The sequence below is a fragment of the Hydractinia symbiolongicarpus genome, chromosome 12 (genome assembly GCF_029227915.1).
Source record: "Hydractinia symbiolongicarpus strain clone_291-10 chromosome 12, HSymV2.1, whole genome shotgun sequence".
Taxonomy (NCBI): domain Eukaryota; kingdom Metazoa; phylum Cnidaria; class Hydrozoa; order Anthoathecata; family Hydractiniidae; genus Hydractinia; species Hydractinia symbiolongicarpus.
This window is the reverse complement of record NC_079886.1, coordinates 16,058,965-16,084,249: the sequence shown is the minus strand read 5'-3', so window position 1 is coordinate 16,084,249 and position 25,285 is coordinate 16,058,965. Positions and strand designations below refer to the sequence as shown.

Sequence of the window (25,285 nt, the reverse complement as noted above, 5' to 3'; positions counted from 1 at the left end):
CGAGGTGTATTTAAAATAAGCTTAACATGAATGCGTTTAAGAAAGGGGGCGTTTAATCAATTCTATGTGGTACAGGGTTATTGTTTTGTTGTAGATATTTTCACCTTACGTTTCCGTAGCTAACTTTAAATATATACAACACAATTGTTAAACGTTTGTGTTTTTTAACTTTGCGAATATCCTCTTGACATTCTCAACAATAAAACATAATGCGTTCACAGTTTTATCCTTTAAATTAGTTGTCTGCAAATTGACAAAACGTTTACGTTCATTCATTAGAAATAATGTTTATCAGCGATGGAAAGGTTATTATTGTGAATTAGTGTTGAATTTCGTGTGTAAATGTCAGTCTGAACGCTATATGTTTTGAAGATTATTCTCACATAATAGTTTTATTATTAGCATGGATATTTTTTTATATTTTGTGTTGCTTGTGTTCTGTTATTATGAAAAAAGTAGAAAGGCGTTGGGAATTTTATCAACTTTTCTACATTATTTCGTTTTAGTTCTGATTCTCTAGCTTCATATTTTTCTATAATATGTTTTTACACTAATATTTCTTTTAGAGCATTTGATGACAGCAAAAATGCTTCCTCTAATCTTTTTTAAATATATAGTTAGTCAAAAGTATAATTGATTACTTTGATCAACACGCTTTTGGTGGTCGATGATTCTTTGTTTTAGTATTTATACATACATAAAGTTTCAGAAGAGACACTGTTGTACTACAAGTCATTTTTGTTGATGCGGTGAGTATTTTTATGCTTCTACACGATGACCGTACCAGCTCGACGGGTTGCGTTAACACCAGATAAGGTGTAACATCACATGGAGTGACAAAAAACTCATAGCATAAAGTGCTATAAGACAGCTTGGTTACACGCTTTTTTATACAAGTATAAACTATAAGAATATTTGAGACGAAATCAGACAAAAAGCTATAGGAATATCCTAAGAATATGCTGGTCTAAAATTTTGCCTGCATGCAAAAAACAGCAAGTTTGCGTTTGTTAACTCATATAAACTTGTTTCCTATTATTGATGTCTTTTCTTAAGTTTCATTTAAATTCTTTCTCCCCCTCACAATCTTAGTTGTCTGTCTGTTTATTGAATTAGGCTGCTTAAAGGGAACCCAAGGTATAAAATGATGTTGGACTTATTTACAGAACTTAAAAAGTTGGTCAACAAGTCTTTCTAAAAATTTTTAAGAGCTATTGTCGTTCTCAAGATATTCACATTTAAAGAATTTCAAATTTAATTATGCTGCATAAATTATTATGTCATTTTTAAGTAATAGCGAATTTTGATATAGATTTGATAAAAGTGATATTTTTTCTGATGACCCAATAACTCAGGATCTGCAATTTACTGATTTTATTATTATTATTAAAACTTCAGCTACGCATAAAATATATGCACACAACTTTTATCAATGTTTCTCCTGTACAATATTAGTAAATTAGTGAGAAGACTGAAATGTATATGTATATATCATCAAAAAATAAAAAATAAAAACTCTTTGATGCCAAACGAGTGAAAAAAAAAAGAAACGACGATACACCAACTTGGAATTGTTGATTAAATGTTGATAATGTATGTACATATTTTACAACACTTATCTTGGAACGCTCAACCAATTATATTAAGTTTCCGTCAGCATCCACTCTTCTTATACTTTACTTTAGCTATGCTTTGTTTGATTAAGATGATATCCATTTTCGCGGTTTAGTATCTTTTTACTTCATAGTTTGAACATTCCGTGCAATATGAATTTTATAATTATACTTTTTTTTGAGATATATTTTAGGTATTTATTAAAAAAATGGAGAAAAATCAGTGAGATTCGTGTTTTTTAAGCACGTATTTTTTTGGATAAATATTGCACGTTTTGAATATGAAACTAGTTAACATTATGTGTGGTTGTGATTTTGGATAGATCACTGTATCTTGTTGTTTTTTTAGTTTTTCGCACTGTTTTGTAATTTCAAAATTTTTCGTGAAACTCAGTAGCTGTTTTTAGGACAAGCAAAGTGGATAGTTTAAAATTTAATGTGCTCTGTGTGAGATACAAGTAAATGTTTTGGGGCGTTGTATTTATTATGCAAAGTTTGTTGTTAATAGACCTTTCCCGAATTTCCTAATTATGTCAAACTCAATAAAAGAGGTCGATACTAAAAATGATTCTTATCCCTGAGTTCCTTAACAAAAGGTAGAACAAATTACCTAATTTCGTAAATATTTCTGTTTGTTGTGGCTCAATTGCGAACTGAAAGTTACGGTCGAACCCTTCATATAGCCGAGCTTTCTTGGAAAAATAATTATTCGTCAAATCTAAATAAAATCTAACCAGAATATTATATTGCTCTAAAAACTTCATTTTTGTCATGATAATTTGATATTCTATCTCAATATCCGTTTTTGAGGAGCATAGAACCATTATAGAATTCTGGTTGACGTCATAATTATTATAAATTATGAAATTCGGGAAAGGTGTATTGTGTTACTTTGCCAATGATTCTTACGTACTCACATTCATGTTTCACTGTTGTTTATTATCTGCACTGTTGAATAATTTGAAATAGCACAACGAAAAAAGATATTATGGAGGAGAGCGAGTGCACTTCTTTTCAGTATGATTTTGATGACAATATCGCGTTGTCAGTGGTTTTTGGATTGTGTTTCGTTATTGGTTTGGTGATGATGTTTACGGGTGAGTGTATTTTTATTAGTAAAAATAAGGGCACAAAAACTAATCACTAACAAACAACTTTTTCTAATAAACAAAACACCAATAACTAATTCTTTACATCATTTTATTCCTTAGGATATAGAATATTCCGAGTGTCGCTTTTTATTCAAGTATTTTCGCTAATTTCGCTTATGGCTTTCATGATCCTGCAAGAAGCATCAGGACTATCAGTATTAATTAACAGTATAATCGCTGCTTGTTGTGGAATCGGGCTGGGCTTAATCGGAGCGTTTGTGAAAATCATTGGTCTGTTATTCTGCAGCATGAATCAAAGTATTTTTCTCACTTCGTGTGTATTATACGTTGTGAATGTCTTCTTGAAGATCGAGAACGTTTTTATTGCACCTGCGATTGTGCTGTTTTCTTTCATGCTTCTGTTGATTCCAGTGTTAAAGTTTGAAAGGTCTACATCTGTCGTCTACTTTACGAGTTTCGGCGTCATTCTGATCATGTTGGCGATCGACTTCTACTTGGACTTGTCCATGCTAAGAAGGACAGCGTGTGAGAACATGTTAAACCGGGAAAAAGTGACGGTGCCGTGTTGGTTTTCGTGGTCATTGCTTGGTTTGTGGCCAATCTTGTTGTTTTTAGGCGTGGTGGTGCAATTTTTGAAAACTGCAAGCGGTTATAATCATAAAACAGGTACGTGAAGATTTGCTAAGGAATACACTTGCCATGTTATTTTTCTCCCTTTTAAGGGAAATAATGGAAAGAGATGTAAGCTTGGCGACAGTAAAATAAAAAACGCAACGAGGGGAACAGGTCTATCAGTTGTTTTTGTTTACTTTTTATTCTTTCTATTAAATCTCTAATAGAGGTTTTCCTAAATTTGGAAATATAGTGGTGTTTATTTCGGGTTTTTTGAACTATCAGTGCGAAAAACAATGGAAGCTTTAAAAAAACAAATTTGGACTCGTTGCAGCTCCTTTTTTGAATTTTCGAATAAAAAATTTTATGGTGACGGCATCAGAAATCACATAATTAAATTGGTTAAACGAAACTTTTAAAGTGATTGAGTCTGAAGAACATGAAACGAGTGATACAGTATTGCTTCAGACCTACTGCGCATGCGTAGTATGTTTCTTGATTTGTATTGTGAAAAGTCTCCGTATCCATTTTAGCTAAAAGCTGGTTCGCAAACGACGCCAACCCAAAAGTTCGACTGCTTTCTAACAAGAGTGATGTAATTGCCAAGGTTTGATTTGTTTGGTTTATTTTGTTAAAAATAAAGAACCTTGATATTCATTTTCAATAAAATTCCGCTATATCTTTATATATTGTTTGTTTGCAGGCGTGGGTTCAGAATACTACCTTATCACACGAACGGCGTCCACCCACTGGTAGCCTGGCATCTGATGATGAGGTGTTTCTGGTGGAGGCTACAACTCCTGTGTAGAGGCTGTTGTTTTTTTTGTTACCTATGGTAACGGCTTAAGTGGATGCTAAAATATGTCCAGCATGGAGATTTTTTTATTAGGAAAAAGGAAAATTTATAACTTTTTGTTTGACAATAGAGGGAAGTTCGAGTTTTTTTCTCGTGTTTTTGGTTACTCTGGTTACTAAACAATGTGATATTTTAACTTGTAACAGTAAAACATTCGACAAAATTACGTTCGTAAAAATGAAAAGAGAACTATGATACTATTTATTAAATTTTTGTGAGGTTCAGTTTGGATGTTAAATAATTTTAAACGGGAATTTTTTAAAATTTATAGAACCTGTTTCCTGTGTTATACGTTAAAACGCTTTCCAGTAAGAACCATGTTCTTCATTTCTTTTATATTTTACGAGTTAGCTGTTCCTATAGTTACGGTCTCGTGTCTCTTACATTTTCGTTCTTTAAAAAAAGGGTGGTCAAATGGCCCCATTATAAAACTTAATATTTTACACTTTATCAACCTTTCATTCACAAAATTATTGGAATGTTGTTCTAAACATTTCTCTAGTGGCTGTTTCGTCTCACTATTCGTTTTAAATAAAATCTGAGAAACGTGTTCACGCTGATGAGAACGATAACTCTCTGAACATAGAACGAATTTCATATTGGTGTTTTTTACGCCGTTTGTATGTTTGTATATGTGAATCCGTAGGTAATATAATATTTATTAGTTCATAATATATAAAAAGATTAAGTTCCTAGTGGTGTAAAATATATTTATGAAATCTTGAACTGAATATTCTTTGAATTTTATTTTCACGATGTTACGTAAAAATGACAAAAACAGTTTGCCTCATATTTCTAAGAGTTCACGCAATAGATTCGCTTACGCGTATTTATTAAAGAAGACGCGATAGTCATTACAACTGTAAAGTTTACCCTGGGATAAAGGCAATGTGATCTCTTCACCTGGATTTATACCGTTTTAAGTGTCAGTTTGCGCTAAATTTTTTTTTTACTTATTTGTTACATTATTTTTGTTCGAATTAAGACAATTTTAGGATTAGGGTGTTAATGCTGGCGGGACGGATGGTAATTTTATCACCATGGAATACAGGAAGGACGGTGCTATACATTTGACTTTGTCGAATCATTTTATAAAAAATTATAAAATTTATATATAAAAATCTAAAAAAAAAGAAGACGAATTTTTTAAGTTGTTACGACAATAACAAACCAGCGTGAAATTAGTTAATTTTCATATGAAATATGTTTTCTTCTTTAATGTAAAACTTGCCAGCATGTTCTCTAAAGATTTTTATAACTAATGAATAAAATACAATTAAAAGAGAGTTTCTTAAGGATAGAATTGAACGATGTTTTGCGATCAAATATGTATAGTTGTTGTAAATAAATTCTTAGTGGAAAACGTAATCACACGGAAACGAGCAGTCACTAGCGTGTTGTTAGAAGAAGAATATTCTAACTTGGTATTTGCCAAAACTAATTTGATTTAGCCGTGATATTATGCATCTCTAATACGGTATGAGTGCCGTTAAATTTTCACGCATCAAATTTAACATCAGCGGCGAAATTTTCGAAACATTCGAAAAAACTATGCAACGCTATCCCGACACCTTGCTTGGTGATTTTAAGAAAAGAGGTTCATTCTATTGTCATCAGCGGAATGAATACTTTTTTGATAGAAACAGGTTAAGTTTCGCGGCTATTTTATATTTCTACCAGTCTAATGGCATTTTGTCTTGCCCTGCTGAAATACGAGTTGAAGATTTTGAAGAAGAATGCATTTTCTTTGAATTGCCTGTGGATGTTATAAAGAGAATGAAGTTTAAGGAAGGTGTTATGTTTGAGGAGGAGGAAGAAGAAGAAGATGAAAATTCTGAAATTTTTCAAGATGAAAGATTCATGTGTCTATTTCAACGTAAAGCATGGGATCTGTTGGAAAACCCAGAAACATCAGCATGTGCTAGATACTTTGCTTTATTCTCCCTGAGCATCATAGCGGTCTCCATTGTTGTTTCCTGTTTAGAGACTATGCCAAACTTAAACCAACATCACGACCACGGTGCTATAAAGAGCAACCCATGGTCGTTGATTGAGCTCATCCTGAACACGTGGTTTTTGTTTGAGTTGATGATACGCCTTGTATTTTCTCCAAACAAAAAAAAATTTTGCACAAGTTTTTTAAATTGCATAGATGCTCTAGCTATCATACCTTACTTCATCCTTTTGATTGTTGCAAGCGAAAGCGTGAAATCTGTGAAAATGTTACGAATGTTACGCCTGTTGCGAGTTTTTCGATTATTTCGATTATCGAAGCATTCGAAACGAGTGAAGGTTGTCGGTGACATTATCCGGTCAAGTCTTCACGATTTACAAATTTTGATTGTATGTTTGCTCATGCTAATGGTGTTTGGTGGAAGCCTGATGTATTACATGGAAGATCGAGAGGTGTTTACAAGCATACCCGAGTCGCTGTGGTGGGCAGTACAGACCATTACAACCCTCGGCTACGGCGACATAACACCCACAAGTTCTGCTGGAAAATTATTTGCTGCTTGTTTCATGGCGTTTGGAGCTTTAACAATTTCTTTACCAGTCCTCTCTATTGTCACTAAATTTACATCTTACTATGCAACAAACCTTTAAGTTGAGCGACAACATTGTTTGTTTTTTTCGATTATACTAAATACTTAATTTACTACGAAGAATTGTGACCAACAAAAGACGAAAACTGAATAACCTTACTGCAGCTATAATAAAACTTCGTACGAGCTTCTCGGGATAGTTATCAAATTTACAAATGATTCTAGTGCATTAACAGATATGGTAAAACCTGACTGATTATTATTGTAAAACAAACAATTAAATTTGAAGACACGCGATCGAGGACTCTCTTTAATTACCAGAGCAGGGTAAGTTTGGAAACAGGAGTTATTTGATTTTGTGAGTAGGCCAATTTCCAAACTCTTTAAGTACAAAATATTTTTTGAATAAGATTAGTTATTTGTTTTGGCTCGCGAGTCATTTTGACAATGTATATACATTATAATAGGCAGGACCAAAACATTATCCTAGGGTTCCGTCTAACAGTATTTGTTAATACTAAGTGTAGCTTAGCATTTTTATTATAATTTATAAAAATTCCGTCGTAGTCTGGGGTGAAAACCCAGCGTATATATTTGGCATGCTGGTAAATTTGGTATTGCTTTGAGTTCTTCCATAATACTTTAAAAAGAAGCTTTCGCGAGTCAAAAAAAAATATGCGAAATCAAAAGAAATATCTTTTGCGAATGGCTGCTTTTTAACTATTTTAATGATTTATCGCGAAAATGAACTTTTACAATATAGACATAGTTGTTGATTATTAGCCGTTTTATGAGGTCTTGAAATAGCGTGTGTTGAAATAACACATGGTTTGGAATCGATTTACAGAGTTAGTTAATGATTAATACACGAAGCCTTCAATAATAAGGATAAAAGTGGTATATAAAGAACATTTTTATCCCATAAAAGAAAATACAGAATGAATAAAAATTCCGGAAAACTTACTGTCGCAAACAGCCTACATCAACACATTTTGAGGGGATAAACTTTCGCGATAAAGGCTTTTTATTAAATTTTTTGAAGCGTCTAACTTTCCAGATTTGGGCCAAAAACCGTAAAAGTTTCCTCCTTCAATCAAAATTCTAAGTGGCTGCCAAAACAGTTTTGCAATAATTAGTAGTGCAGGTCCCAGTTTTTTATACCTGTAAAGCATACGCGTTTTTTATTAGAACCTAGAAGGAATTTCTACTAACTTAATAAGAACAATTTTAGCCTAAAAAACACAAAAAACCATTAAAAAAAAGTGCAGAGCTGTTATGACTGCGCTGCTGTCAATTTTAGCAATGAAGCAGAATAACTTGGCAACATGTTTGAATCGAGTTTTTTGACGAGGTCAAACAAATTAATATCATAATTTCATGCAAATATATTTGACACAAATTAGTAATTTATGATTTGATATATACAACTTTGTACATAATTAATGTTAATTATTCAAGTACTCCACGATACCAACCGCTGACAGAATCACAGTGTTTTAAACGTTAAAAATCAATCATTTCACAATGATTTTAAACGAAGAAAGAGTAAAATTGAATATAAGTGGGAAAATATTTGAAACTTATAAAGACACGCTAGAAAGATATCCAAAGACATTACTGGGTGATCCAGTGAGTCGAAAAGTATTCTATTGCAAGAGAAAGAATGAGTACTTTCTTGCGTGCAAGAGAAGTTGCTTCGACGCCATCTTGTTTTTTTACCAGTCTTATGGAAGGTTGTCATGCCCATCAGGGACAAGGATAGATGACTTTATAAACGAATGTCATTATTTCAAACTACCTATTGAATATATCAACAAAATGGCAGAAGTAGAAGGATGGCTGTATACGAATGAAACACAGGATGTTAATCTTGATGAAAGACTACCGAACAAAATCTGGATCATATTTGAATATCTCGAATCATCCCGACTTTCGCATGCCTACGCCTTTTTCTCCTTCTTTTTCATTTTTATTTCTATCGTAGCTGCATGCTTAGAAACAGTACCGTCATTAGCATCAAGCTCTGTTCATTCGACTAAAAATCCCTGGCATGCTCTGGAACTATGTTTAAACACACTTTTTCTTATTGAGTTAACCGCTCGATACATTGTTGCACCTAATAAGAAGACTTTTGTAATGGATTATCTAAACCTGGTGGACTGTCTGGCTATTTTTCCATATTTTGTCATGATTGCCTTCATAGGACATAGCAAGATGAAGTTAAATTTTCTGAGAATTTTACGTGTTATTCGCGTAGTTCGTTTATTGCGCATTTCAAGACATTCAAGAAACCTGCATGTAGCTTGCGCAATAATCAAGTCATGTTTTAATGATCTACAGCTATTCGCAGTGTTCTTCCTCATCACCATGACATTAGGTGGTAGTTTAATGTATTTCATTGAAAAAGAAGTGTCCGGTACTATGTACACAAGCATTCCAGCGTCGTTTTGGTGGGGAGTACAGACGATAAGTACAGTCGGGTATGGTGACATACACCCGCAAACTACTGTGGGTAAGATTATCTGCGGGTGTTTTATGACAACGACGATAATTCTCACTGCCATCCCCGTGTTATCCATCGTCAACAAATTTGAAATGATGTATGAGAAGAACATATACTCATCTCGATTAACAGAATAAAGATTGTGTTTTCCAAAAGACTAATAGGGATGGAAACTAATGTGAATACCGAACAAGGATATAATCTTTTCATACATTTCCACGACAGACTTTAATGTTATTTGTAAAAGTTAGAAGTGAAACTCGAATAGGTAAACATCTTTTAAAAACTTTTGCCTGGTAAAGATGAATATGGATGATGCACACACACAATATATACTAGTTCTGGTAAAATATTAACTCTCCTCCATAATGGTGGTTATGGTACTACTTAGTTCTTGCTTGTTAAACAACCCGCAGTTCCTAATCTTTGAAATGACCGTCTGCGCGCCCGCAAGGTTATGCGAACTGATCTCTCGTGCACATTTTAGATCTTGACTCGCTACACGTTTTTTAGTTGCGTTTGCAGTTATCTTAAGAAAGGAAAAATTTAGCGCACATTAAATTTTTTTCCCTACATAAATCTTTTCCTACTACCCCGCCCTAAGGTACTTTTTGATGGACACAGAAGAAAGAACATTTAAGTTGTGATACGACAAAAAACAATACGACCATAAAATGTAAAAAAATATATTCAATTTTATTTGCTAGATTTAAAAAAGTACTGGACCTAATGACATTCTAGGTTTTACATGGTTTTGTGTTTAAGAACATTATTAAAAAAATCACTGAACTGCTCATACGATTACTCATCGCTATTTCAAACAACGTCTTTGTGGCGGTGAGAAGCAAATTAACTATCTTGGCGGTACTTTATTTACAACGCATTCGCCTGCAGGCTTCTGCTTATCTGGTCAAGAACAAAAAATTGCAATTTTTTAACCTACCTAACTCAGCTTGTATGTACACTAAAAATGATTCTAATAAAACGTCTAAAATATTTTACACCATCTTAAATTCCGCTCGCATAATATATCATCCTGGTCACAATAGTGTTTTTCGCCTTCGGCAAATAAGTCGAGTGATATCTTCGTATACACCCATGTGTTTACAATTTCGAGTGATCGAGTAACAACTCGTGTATCGTATGAAGTGCTTCGACAATTGAGTCGTACAGTTCTCTACACTTTGTTTGATCAGAAGTTTTCCAAGCACTCACGTTTAAGTTCAATCTGCAGAAATATGGATGTGAAAGTTGAAATATAGTCCCGTTGCGAGGAACTTACAGAACAAATCGTTGATAGATCGGAGGTTAAAGAAGGCAAATCCTCTCTCGAGCTTAACTATTGAGATTTTAAAGGGGAACTAACTTAAATACCTTTAAAACCCCAAATTTAGTCCTAAAATGCCGAATTGTTTAATCCTACAGTCGCCGCCATTTCCATACGGCTACCGTAAATTTTACATTGTAGTGTGACATCACCGTTGCGAGAGCGATAAATAGACAGCTACAACCATTGAAATTTGGTGTGTCATGTATGCAAGAACCTTCTTTTTTGTTCTTGAAGTAATATCATATTATAAAAACGTTCTTGTGGTTATAAAAATGTAACTGTATTATTTGAATGAAATTTATTCTCTGTGGCCTCGCTTTCTACTTGGAGTTTCTCTCTTACACTTATTAATGTCACGTGCAAATTTCTTATTCTCAAAAGAAGCATTGTATTCCAATGTTAATCAACGATGAATGTTTAAAAGCTACCTTTGAAAATGATTAACTATATATTACTATATATTAAGAGAAACTACAAGGCTATGAGTATGATTTACAATATTCCTTATCAGAGCTTTTTCAAATTTTTCGTAGTGTGTAGCAGCCATGACTCTCTCTCCCAGTCCCGCAAGGATGACGTCACAAAATTGGATGTTTTCACCAAAAATTACTTTTGTTTTTAAATGCATATGGCAACCATCGTTGAGAAAAAAATAACAAGATATTTGGAATTTTAAAGGGTTTTAATGGCTTTTAACTACATTATATTTAAGTTACTACTACTGCCCTTTTGAAGGTTTCTGTACAGACCTTAAAAAAACCTTCACAAAAAAGATAATTCAATATCAAAAACGATACCTGTGAGGTTCTATAGTGTAGAAAGCGCCATAACCGTGGTGAATCATGGGTGCCATCCCGCCATGCAATTGGAAGAAGCCAGACAGACTGGATGAGATAACAAAGTTCCCATCACCACCACTAAAACAAAAATATCTTGTTACTTCCATTTGACATTTCTCTTGCTACACTAGGCAAAGACGTACTATCAGTGTTTACTATTAAAACAATTTGTGTCCCTCAGGCTGCAAATAACTGTGTTAACACCTTACGGCGACGATACACTAGTTGCTTCTACAACATAAATATAGAACTTGTTGCGGTTTTGACAACTAATCGCAGAACATAAAATGTCTAGACAAAACGCACACAGGATTGTTTTGTTGAAATGGATAATTTTTAAAATGTTCATAATTTTCTAAAAGCACTAAGACTTCAAACAAAAAAAATTCAGGATCGATGAAAGAGCATTAAAATAAACAATAATTTCCAAAAAAAAGAACTTCCTGACGATAAATCCAGCTTTTATAAAGACAAGCATGCGCAGTTGTAATGTGTTCTTTGGAAATAAAGAAGAACAGCAAGCAAACACACAACAAAAAGAATAAGAAATCATGTGTCGTAACCTAAGTTTCCAAGCTTTGTCAGTAAAAATTCCTGGTGTAGGTTGGCCTGAAAAATAAACACAAAAATTAAAATGAAAAACTAGACTCAATATGTTCTGTTATTCACATTCACACACCAGTGAAAGAATTCAGGATGCATAAAGCTGTAAAAGTAACATATAGATTTACTATGAAAAAACAAAAAATAATCATATAATTGCGCTAACCTTCCTTTTCTATCATACGTTGCAAAACATAAAAATGTCGATCAAATCCTAAAACAGGAAAAAAAAACGAATTGCTATAGACGGTAAAATGTCGTAAAAATTATATCGGTAAAAAATATAGATCTATCAAAAGATACCTTTTCCGTCACAAGCTTCACCTAACGTTTTGATGTGTTTTGCAGCTGCTTGACGAAATAATCTTTTGCGCGTTTCTCTCTGTAAAAAAAGAAGAAAAAGTGGTTCCCATACATAGTTGACAAAAATTTTGCACAAAATCTAACATCTTACATTCGAATTTGCATCAAACATGGCATCCACCCATTCTTTCGATTCACACGTGCAACTTCTGGAAGTTTCTGTTCTACCACTGCGAAACATACGTGTTGTAGCAGATTCATAAGTTGATGCCACTCTTCAAAAATACGACAGAATATTAAAATGTTTCTTACTATGAGCAACGGAAAAGTTGCCGAAACACAATGACGGCAAAAAGCAAAAAGAACTGCGATAAACAACGACGATAAGCTACAACGACAACTGATCATGTATTTAAAGGTAGAATTTTAAGCAGAGCCCCTACAGATAATAGAAAACGAAAGATTTTAGAGGCGTTTTTATCGTGTCATCTAATCCATCCCTTAACGACCAAAAAGATATCAAACGTAAACTCTTTAGGTTCATTATTGGTTTTTAGTTTTTCTGATCTCTTAGGTTAATTTTATTCTCGCATGCGTTTTTATGTCGATAATGATGGTATTTTAATGATGTATATAAAGTGGATAATTTTAATTTTTGTATATACCTGAATATGTTTCTAGGTAACAAAAAGCTTCGTTTAGAATAAAATATTTTTATTATATGTACGTGTTTTATGTTATTAATAAGGAATAAGAAAATTAAATGAAATGTTTTTACTTTCGATGTAATGTGTAGTAGCCAAGTTGTATCGCCATTTGTACTAACGAATCTGGATGAACTCCGACGGACTTGGCGTACGACTTTCCATAGCCTGGCACTGGCTTATCAATTACATCCAACAAGGCAACCTATTAAGAAACGTCCAAGTTACTGTACTCTGCAAGACGATTAGCTATGTATGATTTTTAACAGTCTACTAATCATCAAAACCATTTGACGCTCGGTCAATGTAGTCCACAATCCCTATTTTTTATTACAGCAAAACGGAAGCTTCTCTTATAAAAAATAACTTCTATAGTAAAAAAATTATCCAGGTTTCTTACATGTAGAATCTATGATATTTTTGATTTTTATAAGCAAAAAATATAAATCTATCAAAACTCTAAGCAAATGTTAGCAACACCTTCCCCAGAAGAATGGGTCGAATCCTTAGCTGAACAATTATTATGAAGGATTTTTTTGAAACTGGACATTTTCTATTTAATTACACATAATGTACACACTCTAAATTATTATAAACACGAAATATTTCAACTCAAATTCTGTGTAATATGTCATACGTACAAATCTTCTATGTTTTCTTTGTGATTCCTTAATAGCATTCAATATGAAATTATCCACAGTAAACTGAAGCTCCAAAGGTTGTTCCATGATCTGTAGACTCGTATCACCCTACATATCATAACACAACAAGATGTGAATTAATAATTAAAACATATATGCATGGTCGTTCAGCATTTTTGTTTTTCTTTTAGTAATATTTCGATGTGAATTAATATACAACCATACAATGACAATTCCCTCGCAAGTCAGTCAAACTAACGCATTCCACTATGAAATACAAAAAAGTGGCCAAAGTACCTGCCATCGATATTGACATTTTTGTACGTTGTCATGTATAATTTGTAACATTGTCGTGCCCACATTCCCATCCAAATGTAGGTGCTAAAGGTGGAAAAAAACATTAAAACCACATAGGCTACAGAATCACAGAGCTGTTGACACATGCTGCAACGAAAAAAAATCTGCAGATTATTTCCATACTTTTCATATTACTTAAAAATGGGAAAGAACCCTGGGAATAATATTTGGGAAATTGTCCGTCTTTCAGCTCTTCCACTGAATAGTCAAACAGCATCTCTTGCCCAGTGCTCTGCGGCTGGTAGGCTGCAAAAACTCTACTTTGGCAGGGATGTAGACCGAGTAAGCAACGTCTAAAATGCGCCAGCTAAACTTTCCACAATTTCTTCATTATGGAACAATCCACTCCGCCAATCGAAAAGGTCCAAAGTATGGTGGAATTGGGCTGACAGCAGCAAAAATTAGTATCCTTGAGGACTTTGGACCTAACCAAATAACCAAGTCCTAAATTCGCTGTTGACAAGTTCGCAGTGCGTGTTACTAGACAGAAATGCCGTTCTTAATTGCTTGTGTTGCAATCTTTAAAATTTCATGCTTTTTCCAAATATATTATGTACAGGGTTGTAGATATTTGAAAATTACTTAGCTAGAAAATGGGAATTACCTAGAAACTCGTCACAGTATAGAAAGTCGAACTCTGTGATACCTTTTGAACAGTACACGTTGATTTACCAATATTACGATGTAACAAAGCCCGTAAAAACTGTTCTATATATTCTGTAAAAATTGACCCTAACCTTAACATTCACGTCAAAGTTCTACAATGTTTTCTTTGAGATCATGTTCACGTTATGCCAGGCAGATTTTGTGTAGATAGACCACATGTTCACACTTGTTTTGTGACATGATTTCCGTACAAAATACCATCATAACTCAATACAACACAACAAAATTGTATGTTGTGTGTTTGGATAGGTTTCCATAATGCATCGTTATGAGTGAACATTTAAATGTCAAACCAAAAAATGGGAACCTTTGTAGCTTCACATTTTCTATATTTCAAATAATATGAGAAAATTGTTTAAACTGACTAATTTGTGTAAGAGTATAACACGAAATGGTTTTATTCACACTACAATAGATGAAATCTCGTAACGTAGCACCCGACGCACAAAAACACCTCACAAAAACACTCTACAAAAACACTCCACAAAAACACCCCACAAAAAACACTCCACAATGAACAACATACGTCAGAATTTGTTCCAATAATTCCAGTTGAAGAGACAATGGCCGTACAAGATTTATCAAACCAGCGGTTAACACAGTCACCCAGTATAGCATGCTTGCAACTCTTAAAAATACAGATGTAAAAGAACTGTTAGTCACATTACAAATAAAACAATGTCTGCCTGCCTATCAAACAATAGCTATTATTCAAAATAAAACATTGGAATCAGTGCGTCTATACTGGAAACTCTACATACTGTAAAAGATAAGAATTTAAGTTCTCCTTTGTTGTCTCAAACAAAGTTTTTAGTTTATGGAAATGCTGCATAGGTCATGATGTATTACTGGAGTTACATAAAAATTTGTTTTTTGTGTCAGTTTTATGCGGTAAACATTTCAAAAGTATGGTTTTTTTAAAAAATGTGGATGCTAAACAATGAACGAACAATGAAGTAAAGCAGCATACCTGATGGGTTTTTTAATTTCAATGTAAAGCTAGCTTTTTTTAAAGAGAGGATGCTTACAGCTTTTATATTAAAACAACACTGCCTTCGTAACGAACATATAGATAATACACATTGATTTCTCTGCTAAGATAAGTGTTCTAACACACAGACACCATTTTAAAATTATATTGACATAAAAGAAGTAACGAAAAAAATATAAAATATAATGGTAGCACTTACATCTTGTAGATTGTATGTTTTGATATTGTCAAAGGCAAATGCACAGATGGCTTCATTTATTATGTTGATATTGATTTTATTTTGTCTATCCAGTTGGCAAAGATGTTTATACGCCTATGTAATTATGATCAGTGAATGCAAAAGTTCGGTTAAAGTGGTTAGCAGTACTAATACCCTAACAGATTTTTTATTTAAAAAAAAAATAGAAGTTAATATTACCTATAACCTGATCTCACGTGTTTACAAAATCACTAATGCATGTATTAGCACAAAATAATGAAATTTAAAAGCGTTTCACAATATCACCTTCTTATGGGTCCCACAAAATTATTCTCAAATATTCTTAAAATATCGTTTGCATCTTTTCCTATTAACACAATTTTATTTTGAAACGAAAGATTCTCAAGCATAATTAGTAAAGGAAATTAGTAACGAAATAGTTAGCAACCACCTTGTACCATGTATTTCGATCATCTGAAGTTAAAGACCCAATAGACACTCCATCATCAAGTTTCTCACATTCATCACGAATCAACAGCAACTGTCTGAAAATGTAAGTTTAAGCATAAAATAAGCTCACTTAATCATAACATATTAATGACTTTTGTATAAAATATTGCTTTAGCGTGGACAACTCCAAAAACGTTTATTTAAAACCTTTAAAACTGAATGTTACCTCTCTATATTCGGCGGAGTCAATAAAGTTCCAGAACTGTCGAAAATTTTTACTGTAAATATTCTTCCCCTCATCAAAACAACAATATGTTTACTATTAGCAACAACTTCTACTTTTCCATCTAATAACATTAAAATCACTTGTTAATGGTTTTCTACTATGTTTAGTAGCTTTGTTACTAATTGAGCATATACAATAGACATTCTTAGGCGATGGTATATGAATAAAAAAGTGTAAAGTGTAAAGTAGCATAAGAATATGTATATAGAACGCTGTTACTCTTTAGTTGCAAAGAAGGAATTGGACAACAACAGATCTTGTAAAGAGACATTACCTTTGTGTAAATGTTTCTAAAAGCCAAAGCCATTTTAAATTTTTATATAATTTAGAAATAATAATTGAAAAAATTGGAACATTTGCTGAAAAAAAACAAGTAGCATCACATTAAACACAAAAACCTGATAAAAACACCATCTCTACCTTTCGTTGGCAATAAATGTATGAAGTTTACTGGTGTATCAAATTTTTCACCCGGGATTCTGCCACCACAAAACATGTAGCAATATTGTGACATATCAAATGGGTGCTTTTTTTGTTGTCTCTGGACTGGTAATTTTTGGCTAAAAAAATATCACTATTACTTACATACTTCAGTTTAAATACTACGAAAAAATTAATGTTACTAAATGGTTCACAATATTAAAAGTTATAAACTGAGAGCACTTACTGTATTATATTTAGATATAGTTTTGCCATATAGTAAATCCATACAGATGCTCTTTGATATTGCACACCAAGTGTTGGTTGATCAAATGGTGTCAAAGACTCAACTCCACCAGCAGTGTTACTAACAACTGGCAATGGTCCTCTGTAGTTTAGATACATGTCAAACCACCAGTCTTGAAGCTGTAGATAAGAAGAAAGAGAAAACTTCAGAGTTTCTTAAAAAAGAGAAAATGAATTATTGTGGAGCTAAGCGTAGCGAGCTGAGCACAGCCTATTTGGAATTTCAGCGCATATTATTTTTTTCTATTTTCTTCTATACAGCAGGAGAAAATCAAAATTTAAAAAAAGTTGATGAAAGTGTCACTTTTTTCACTTGATAAGTCAAATACCCTCAGTCTCAGTTATCCCAATTTTTTTCTGATTACTCTACGCTCTGGGAACGAGGTCGCTATTTTTAAGAACACTGTCCCATTCGAAAGTATCATTCGAATGAAACTGTGAAAACAAAATAAACTAAAAAAGTTTTTGCATTTTTCTTGTGAAGTTAAGTTTGTGTTAGGTAACAGTAACAGCTTATGCAATACATCACAAAGAACAACAAATGATTGAAATTATATAGCATCATCTTAAAATGAATGTCAAATAAGGTTAGTAGTTTCGTACTATCCACTAAACGCGCCGTATGTTCTATACCCATTCATACAGGAAGAGAAACCATATTTTGCACAAGTACTCTCCCGCGATATAACATAATAAAAATCCTAAAGTAAAGGGGAACATGTTGAAGTCCCCACCGCTCTTCAGATGTCGCTATCAAAAAATAAAAAACAGCGGTTATAATGTTCAATAATGGAAAGGACTTAAAAACAGACTTAGATGTTGGGGCGGTTAAGTAGCGCAGGGTGTTTACATGCAGCTTATATTCATACATTCTAATCAGAATATTATAAAGGGGCGGTGGCGGTTCTCCTGATGAGTGTTAAAGATTGCAAAGAGTGTCAAAAATTCTCTGTATTGCTGGAAATTGCTAAAATTATTTGCATTGCCATAATATGGAACATTTTAAAATTTTGACCTGTCATCATCATCATCATTCTCAGTTTAATGTCCGTTTTCCATGCTAGCATGGGGTTGGACGGGGTATATTAATGACCCTCTTCCAATCTGATCTAGACCGTGTTAGATCTAAAATCAACTTCCTCTGTATCAAGTCTGTCCTTACAACCTCCTGCCAAGTCTTTCTCTGTCTGCCTCTGGGCTTTCCCCCAGGAACTATCAAGTCTCTACACTTTCTTACCCAATTATCCCCCTTCATTCCATCCAAGTGCCCCAGCCAATTTAATCTTCTTGGCTGGATAACATCTTTAATTCTACGGATACTTAGCCTGCTTCTAAGCTCATCTGAACTCTTTTTGTCTCTCAGATTGGCGCTACACATCCACCTAACCATTCTCATATCATTCCTTTCTAAAAGGTCAAGATATACTTACACAGGCCTCATACAAGACTCTGCTAGTCAACAAAGGAAGTAACTCTCTGAACTTTTTCCAAGCAGAACATATCCTGCAAATAACACTTTGAATAATAATAATCTTTGCACCGAGGCAACTTAGCCAAAATTTTCTACTTAAGACACAAGCCAGAAAAGATAGCTTTATTTTGTTCGATTCATCACATTTGAAGACACAATGCAGGCCAAAAGCCAGAACGCTCTATAAGAGTACACATAACATTGCTCAGTTAACCTTTATTTTTGGTTTGTATGAAAGTCTTTTCAAGGTTTTTTAGTAAGCGTATATTTGTATTTTTTAATTTTCATTCTCTGATTGTGCTAGACTTTTTGTTAACAGAAAAAGCTTGGAAACGAAAAAGTGTGTTAATTATAATAGAAACTAGAACCGTAAAAGATGACCTATGCTGCTGAATGTTTGCTGTTTTTTCCCTCTGAAAACGAAGGCATATTGTTATCTTTTCCCAGGGCTTATTTTTTCGCAATTTAATAGTGACTAGGGTCGCGCCAGCACGCATATATCAAAAAGTAAAAGAGAAGATCTGAGGTCAAGATTGCGTTTTACTCAAGGAACTTCTTATAAGATCCTATTTAAACTGTCTATTGTAGCGGATAAAAGTTCTCTCCATATTTGTCATGGAGTATGATGTAAATATTTCGCTTGCGAACATAGCGACCTGTTCTCGCTCGGCAACCCTTTATATATTGATGCATATTTAATCCATGTATTTTTGTATACTTTTTAAAACAACTCTCTATCAACTAAACACATGCCAACGAAACAACTATAGATGATTACCATTTAAAAAAATTATGAGTGGAGCTCCTGGCCAGAGCTAGAGATACCTAAAATCATTTTTGTAGATCAATAAACAAAGGAATTAAAGGTAAGTTATATACACCTACCCAATTACGTGAGTTTCTAGCAAGCTCTTCCAACTTATTATGGAACTCCTTTCCAATTCCATTCTGGAACAAATGAACCTGCATTTCTGTGTAGAAAAACTCCTCTTTGCTCACAAATGGTTTTACTAAAATGTAACAAAACAAACAAAAGTTTATACACATACTACAGTCTATGAAGCATCTTGAAAATCCTCCTTAGAAAATACACTTTAACATATCAATGTTAAAATGGCCTAATGTCCACTATACAAAATGAAAAGTTAATGAGTAAACAAAGTCATTGCATTGTCTCACAAAGTCAGTTGTTTCCTTTTTTAAAAGATAAATCCAGTCTATAACCATATTTTGACCATGATAACAGTTATATTTCCTTCACCCTGTGTGAAGGGAGAAGGTATCTTTAGTATGTGAAAACTTGGGTATGTAGGTATACTGAATCTTATATAATAATACTTTAACCATGTCTGCCCGTCTGAGGCTTCTATGAAGAGGATGTATGTCTCAATTTTCTGCTAACAAATCAGCTATATAATTCTTGGTGTCAATACATTTTTGACATCAATAATGCACTTTTTATTAGTGAAGCTATCACATTGCAGTTGTAACTTTCTTCCACTTGTGTAACTGGTTAACTCCTATAGGACAAAACTTGGTGAGTTACGTAAAAATGAGTAAACCAATCTAAGTTGAAATGGACAGATTGATCATCAAAACACATTTAAACCTGTTTCACAAACAAGGTCTACAAAATAGGTCACAGCTAAACAATTTTTTTTTTAAAGTTTTGTATATACTACATTGACGGGCCTGATGTCATAAAAATATTAGAACTTTTTTTCTTTTAAACTACTCTTCAAAACAAGGTGATTTTATACATTATTTTGATCTCCGTTTCAAGCTGTAACAGCCTAATAAATTTTTTCAATACTTGGGAATATGAGCCATTCAACTATGTGATATTACATGTCATTACATGTTATTAAATGTCATACTGCATAAAAATAACCATTTTAAAACATTACATAATCACGTCAATAATGGAGACTGGTGTCAATATGTTAAAGGGGAAGTTTACCCAAAAATTATATTTTTATAGTTGATCCAGCTGGTCGATTAAATCACGAAAATATATATAGCTAAAGTCACAGCTAGGATATAGATTTATAGTAAGTAAGTAAGTATAAGTAATCATTTATTCAGAATAAGAAAGTTACAAGACTCATTCATTTGTGAGGATAACAGCAAAAATAAAAATACAATATAAATAAATAAATAAATAAATAAATAAATAAATAAATAAATAAATAAATAAATAAATAAATAAATAAATAAATAAATAAATAAATAAATAAATAAATAAATAAATAAATAAATAAATAATGATTACATGATAATGATATCCACACAACTAAAAAAAATTACCAAGAGACAACACTATGGCATATAGCTAGAAAAATGTGAGGCCACCTTTGATTATAGAACTAAGATTGGTGACAATTTAGGGATATATGAAATGGGATATCAACCAAATAACCAGGAAAATAAAAATAAAAAATAAAATAAAAAACCAAAACAACAATAAACAAAACAAAAACTGAAAACAATTGGACACACATTTACACACCGAGAACCAGCACATTGACACACAACACACGAGCCTAGTGTAATGACAAATGTTTTAAACAATTAGCTTAAAGTAAGCAGTTTAAGAAATAAGGTGCTATTGTTGGGTATAAGATTGTAAAAAAAATCAGTAGTTAGTTTGATCCTTAAAGCATTAGAAGATAAATTGAGGAAAGATAAGTTGAAATGTTGGATGAACTTTCCATGACCGAATGGATTGAAAGTGAATTGAATTTAAACTGTAGGATACCGTTGAACAGAAGGAACACTTATGAGACCATTTCATTACTATATCCACGAGTACTGTATTTAACAGAAAAACAATACTAAAAGTTTTAATGAGAGAGAATGGAAGTGTATTTAAGGTAATTTTTTTAAGAAATAGGACATTATGAAGGTGGAAATAATTAGGAATTTTAAGATTTTAAGTTGCGAAAAAAGTGGATTTGCATGAGAATGAGGATGGGAAAAAATAATAATACGTAAGGCCTGTTTTTGAAGAGTTAGAATTGTATTAACTAAGGAATAAGTGGCCTAGCCCCAAATCCGCCAACAATATGAAAGATGGGATTGAAAAAGGGCAAAGTAAACTTGACAAAGATTATTTCTAGTGACATAATGGTGCAGTTTAGATAGAATGGCATTAGCCCTTTTAAGTTTCAAATTGATTAAATTAATATGAGATTGCCAGGAAAGGTCGGAATCAAGCAAAGTGCCTCAGTATATTTAATCATGACGCTAGAATTAAGACGTTTATCATTAATTTTTAATTTAAAATTAAAATTGTGAGTAGATTTCTATTGACATGTAACAGGTTAGTATCATCAGCAAAATGATAGACCTCACTAAATTTAATAGCATGAAATAAGTCGTTTATATAAATTAAGAAGAGGAGAGGCCCAAGAACAGAACCCTGAGGTACATCATGTTTAATAATGTTGGGGCAAGAAGAAATACCAGAAAGGGAGACAATTTGTTTTCAATTTGAGAAATAAGATAAAAAGAGTTCTAACGAATGTCCATTTTATTATGAGTATGTACCAACATTGACTTGATAAGGTTATGTTATAAAGCCATGCAACCAAACATGGACACTCAAGCAATTCAATGAAGATTAAGACATGTTTATTAACCAAAGCATAATAACTTCCTATACTCATACAGATAGCTACGCTTTCCTTCTCTCTAACTGTTTTACCTGCTTAATATTTTTTTTTTAACTTTTTGAAACAAGCTCATGTTATTACCACAACAAGGCAACTCACTTGTGCATTGTGTTTGAGTGCGCTACCAAGCATACAATCAGAATACACACCTGCCGTTTAAACAAAGCTACGTACACGACACATATATATATATATATATATAAAAAATCAACTAAATCTCTTTGTATATACAATATTTTTTCAACCTAGTAAAAGGACAAAAAGCTAAGCAAAAGCAAAAGTTAAAATAAGTACTCAGAACAATCCTCAGAAGTCAGGAAAAGTCGAGAATTTATGTTTAAACAGACTGAATCTTGTAGTTTTCTCTCTGAGGGCACAACTTTGTCAACATATTCACATCATAAATCGTGCTTAATCAGCCTTTTTTAGCTTTTAATAGTGTGAAATTTTCAAACCTCTCGGAGCCCTAGACTTGTGATGGAAGTTTGCTTTCTTTTGAAACTTCCATCTCAAATTTTAAACACGTGGTTAATCCAGATGCCAATTTTTTTGAGATGGAAGTTTCAAATGAAAGCAAACTTCCATCACAAGTCACTTGGTCTGGGATATTATAACGTTTGCAGCTGTAAACTGGAAAGCTGTTTTGCCAAATTCTGTGTTGATCAAGGAAAGTGTGAACCTGTGTTTAAAAGCTCCTTTAGTGACTGTGGCATTTTTTGAGAGAATGAATTTAAAGTGCGTGTAATCAAGAGTGTAGTCATTTTGTTATTATTCAGCTAGCCAAAGGTCAACTTGTGAAATTTCTGATATATATAGGTATATCCAAATTTTTAGCCATAGAATGAAATAATTATTGTAGAATCTGCACATAAGTGGTGGTAATTTAAAAAGAATTAAGGTTTCAAGTCATTATTATACATTTTACTTAAGAATATAACGATGGCTTTGTGCTAATTTGCAAAATATAGCTAGAGATGACAATTTTTTACCTGCTTCTAAATATTTTGCACATGATTGTACAAGTGATGGTAGGGGAAGACTTTCTTTTTGTGATTGATAATCGAAAGTTTTCTCTCCAGATAGTTTATTATTCGCCATGGAAGAACTTTTTAGACTACTTGAGTGTCTTTTCACTCTTAAAATACATGCACATGTCCACTGCAAACTTTGAACTCAGCCACCATTTACCATGTTATTGTTTACATGTTTACATGATGAACAACCTTGTACCCATGTTACTGCCGTCGACAGCCGTCGGTATTTCGAAATTATTATTATGTAAAGTACACATCTCCGTTAATTTAAACAAGCAAGGGACAGAAAAATTTGTTCGAATTATCAGATAATAGGGAAAATAGGGGATTCGAATATAATTTTTCAAAATTCATTGGACTAGGATACATAAGAAATCGTTACAAATTCTTAAGAAATCATTTATCTTTGTTTGTTTCTTCGGCCTGGGCAAAGTGCTGGCTAAGAATGCGACCGACGTGATTTGCATATGATTGAACCATCTCCCCTTCATTTAAGCTGCTTTATCAACTCTACTGAAGTTCACGTCGTTCGGGAACTCGACGGATGCTTCTTCAACTTCGAATTCGCCATCATCACCATCATTATCTCCATTGCTGGCATCTTCCTTATCCGATACATCTAGTATGATTTCAGCGTCTGACAAAAGCTGCAACTCCCTTTTCAACATCAGTGACGGAAGCAGCATCCATGGTATCACAAACAAGATCGGGTTGGACTGCACAATCTCTTCTTTCAATTCTTTTAAAGGGTTATCGTCTTTAGCAACAGCAGCGTTCTGGCTTTTAATTAATATCTTAGACTTTCGAAAAAACAATTTAACTGTCTTTACCGTCACTGCATTGTAAACTAACATTTGCATTCCTTGAAGTAAAAAAAAAAAGAAAAACATTTAGAAGTGGTTTACAATAACATGTTATCGATAAATTGCTTTAAGGCGGGGGCAAACTAATCCAACATTTCATCCAACATACAATGTTGGATGAAATGTTGGACTGCTTATACAGTGGAATCCCCCTAAAGCGGACACCCTATAAAGCGGACAGCCCTCTAAAGCGGACAAAAATTTTTGCACCGGCAGAATTTAGGTCAAACTCTCATAAAAAAATCTCTATAAAGCGGACGATTATAAAGCGGACACTCTATAAAGCGGACAAAAATCTTTGCACCAAATGACAGTTTCCCTTATAAACACTCCCTATAAAGCGGACAATGGAAAAATAACGAGATGAAATGTCACTTTTTCTTAAAATTTAAACCATTTTACTTAGTACATCTTTGAGTTTTGTTATTTACCGAGTCCAACACTTTCCTTATATTTTTCTCGGCCCACTCAATTGCCTTTTCAACACCAATTAATTGGTACTGGGCAGGAATTTCTAGTCCGTAGCCAGCACCACGGTTTACTCGCTTCCCAGTCTTCCGAGGATGATGATGAGAGTGAAGACGTGGTTGAAGAAGAAATGCTTGGTTTCACCGAGCTAATCACTATGCTTGATAAAATTAAGCGATCTACTATTTTTGATGATACATGCCAAGAAATGTTGTCAACCATTACGAAAAAGATTGAGGAACTTCAGCTTCAAAATAGAAAACAATCCTCAATCAAAGATTATTTCAAATAGGGAGAAAAACGTGTATTGAAAGACCTATAAAATAAATGAAATATATCTTCGTAATATAACTTGGTTTCTTAGTTTATAACCTTAGCAACACTTAAAGGTTGGTTGCAACACCGACAAATTTGAGCTGCTAAACTTACTTTACACAGCCA

General features: G+C 33.2%; 4 protein-coding genes across 5 annotated transcripts; 3 read left to right on the top strand and 1 right to left on the bottom strand.

Moving 5' to 3' along the window:
- Positions 1-276: 276 nt before the first annotated feature.
- On the top strand, positions 277-4,919 carry LOC130621925 (transmembrane protein 198-like). Its single transcript, XM_057437293.1, has 5 exons — positions 277-749; positions 2,583-2,710; positions 2,825-3,391; positions 3,871-3,944; positions 4,041-4,919. The coding sequence occupies exons 1-5, from the start codon at positions 745-747 to the stop codon at positions 4,143-4,145; spliced, it is 879 nt and encodes a 292-aa protein (XP_057293276.1). The 5' UTR covers positions 277-744; the 3' UTR covers positions 4,146-4,919.
- Positions 4,920-5,145: 226 nt separating this feature from the next.
- On the top strand, positions 5,146-7,132 carry LOC130622385 (potassium voltage-gated channel subfamily A member 2-like). The gene has a single exon (XM_057437840.1). It carries the CDS (start codon positions 5,673-5,675, stop codon positions 6,795-6,797), a length of 1,125 nt encoding a protein of 374 aa, XP_057293823.1. The 5' UTR covers positions 5,146-5,672; the 3' UTR covers positions 6,798-7,132.
- A 1,128-nt stretch (positions 7,133-8,260) lies between these two features.
- Positions 8,261-9,622, top strand: LOC130621294 (potassium voltage-gated channel subfamily A member 3-like). The gene has a single exon (XM_057436595.1). The coding sequence runs from the start codon at positions 8,261-8,263 to the stop codon at positions 9,374-9,376; it is 1,116 nt and encodes a 371-aa protein (XP_057292578.1). The 3' UTR covers positions 9,377-9,622.
- A 287-nt stretch (positions 9,623-9,909) lies between these two features.
- On the bottom strand, positions 9,910-23,677 carry LOC130622038 (peroxisomal carnitine O-octanoyltransferase-like). 2 transcript variants are annotated; one of them, XM_057437431.1, is made up of 17 exons: positions 23,469-23,676; positions 19,691-19,815; positions 17,276-17,454; positions 17,029-17,168; positions 16,549-16,669; positions 16,324-16,417; positions 15,873-15,986; positions 15,209-15,310; positions 13,957-14,040; positions 13,660-13,767; positions 13,093-13,223; positions 12,466-12,589; positions 12,315-12,393; positions 12,178-12,225; positions 11,972-12,017; positions 11,367-11,486; positions 9,910-10,467 (listed from the first exon to the last, which is right to left on the bottom strand). In XM_057437431.1, the coding sequence occupies exons 1-17, from the start codon at positions 23,575-23,577 to the stop codon at positions 10,344-10,346; spliced, it is 1,848 nt and encodes a 615-aa protein (XP_057293414.1). In that variant the 5' UTR covers positions 23,578-23,676; the 3' UTR covers positions 9,910-10,343. The 2 variants fall into 2 exon arrangements, with proteins under 2 accessions (XP_057293414.1, XP_057293415.1); XM_057437432.1 differs by lacking the exon at positions 15,209-15,310 and having other exon boundaries at positions 23,469-23,677.
- Between the last annotated feature and the right edge of the window lie 1,608 nt (positions 23,678-25,285).

Coding starts and splice junctions, on each gene's coding strand:
- LOC130621294 (XM_057436595.1), top strand. CDS start 8,261: ATGATTTTAAACGAAGAAAGAGTAAAATTGAATATAAGTGGGAAAATA.
- LOC130621925 (XM_057437293.1), top strand. Junction 3,392..3,870: donor CGGTTATAATCATAAAACAG/GTACGTGAAGAT, acceptor TATCCATTTTAG/CTAAAAGCTGGTTCGCAAAC. Junction 3,945..4,040: donor AGAGTGATGTAATTGCCAAG/GTTTGATTTGTT, acceptor GTTTGTTTGCAG/GCGTGGGTTCAGAATACTAC.
- LOC130622385 (XM_057437840.1), top strand. CDS start 5,673: ATGAGTGCCGTTAAATTTTCACGCATCAAATTTAACATCAGCGGCGAA.
- LOC130622038 (XM_057437431.1), bottom strand. CDS start 23,577: ATGGCGAATAATAAACTATCTGGAGAGAAAACTTTCGATTATCAATCA. Junction 17,455..19,690: donor CTAGAAACTCACGTAATTGG/GTAGGTGTATAT, acceptor TCTTATCTACAG/CTTCAAGACTGGTGGTTTGA. Junction 12,018..12,177: donor ACGTATGATAGAAAAGGAAG/GTTAGCGCAATT, acceptor TTTATTTTTCAG/GCCAACCTACACCAGGAATT.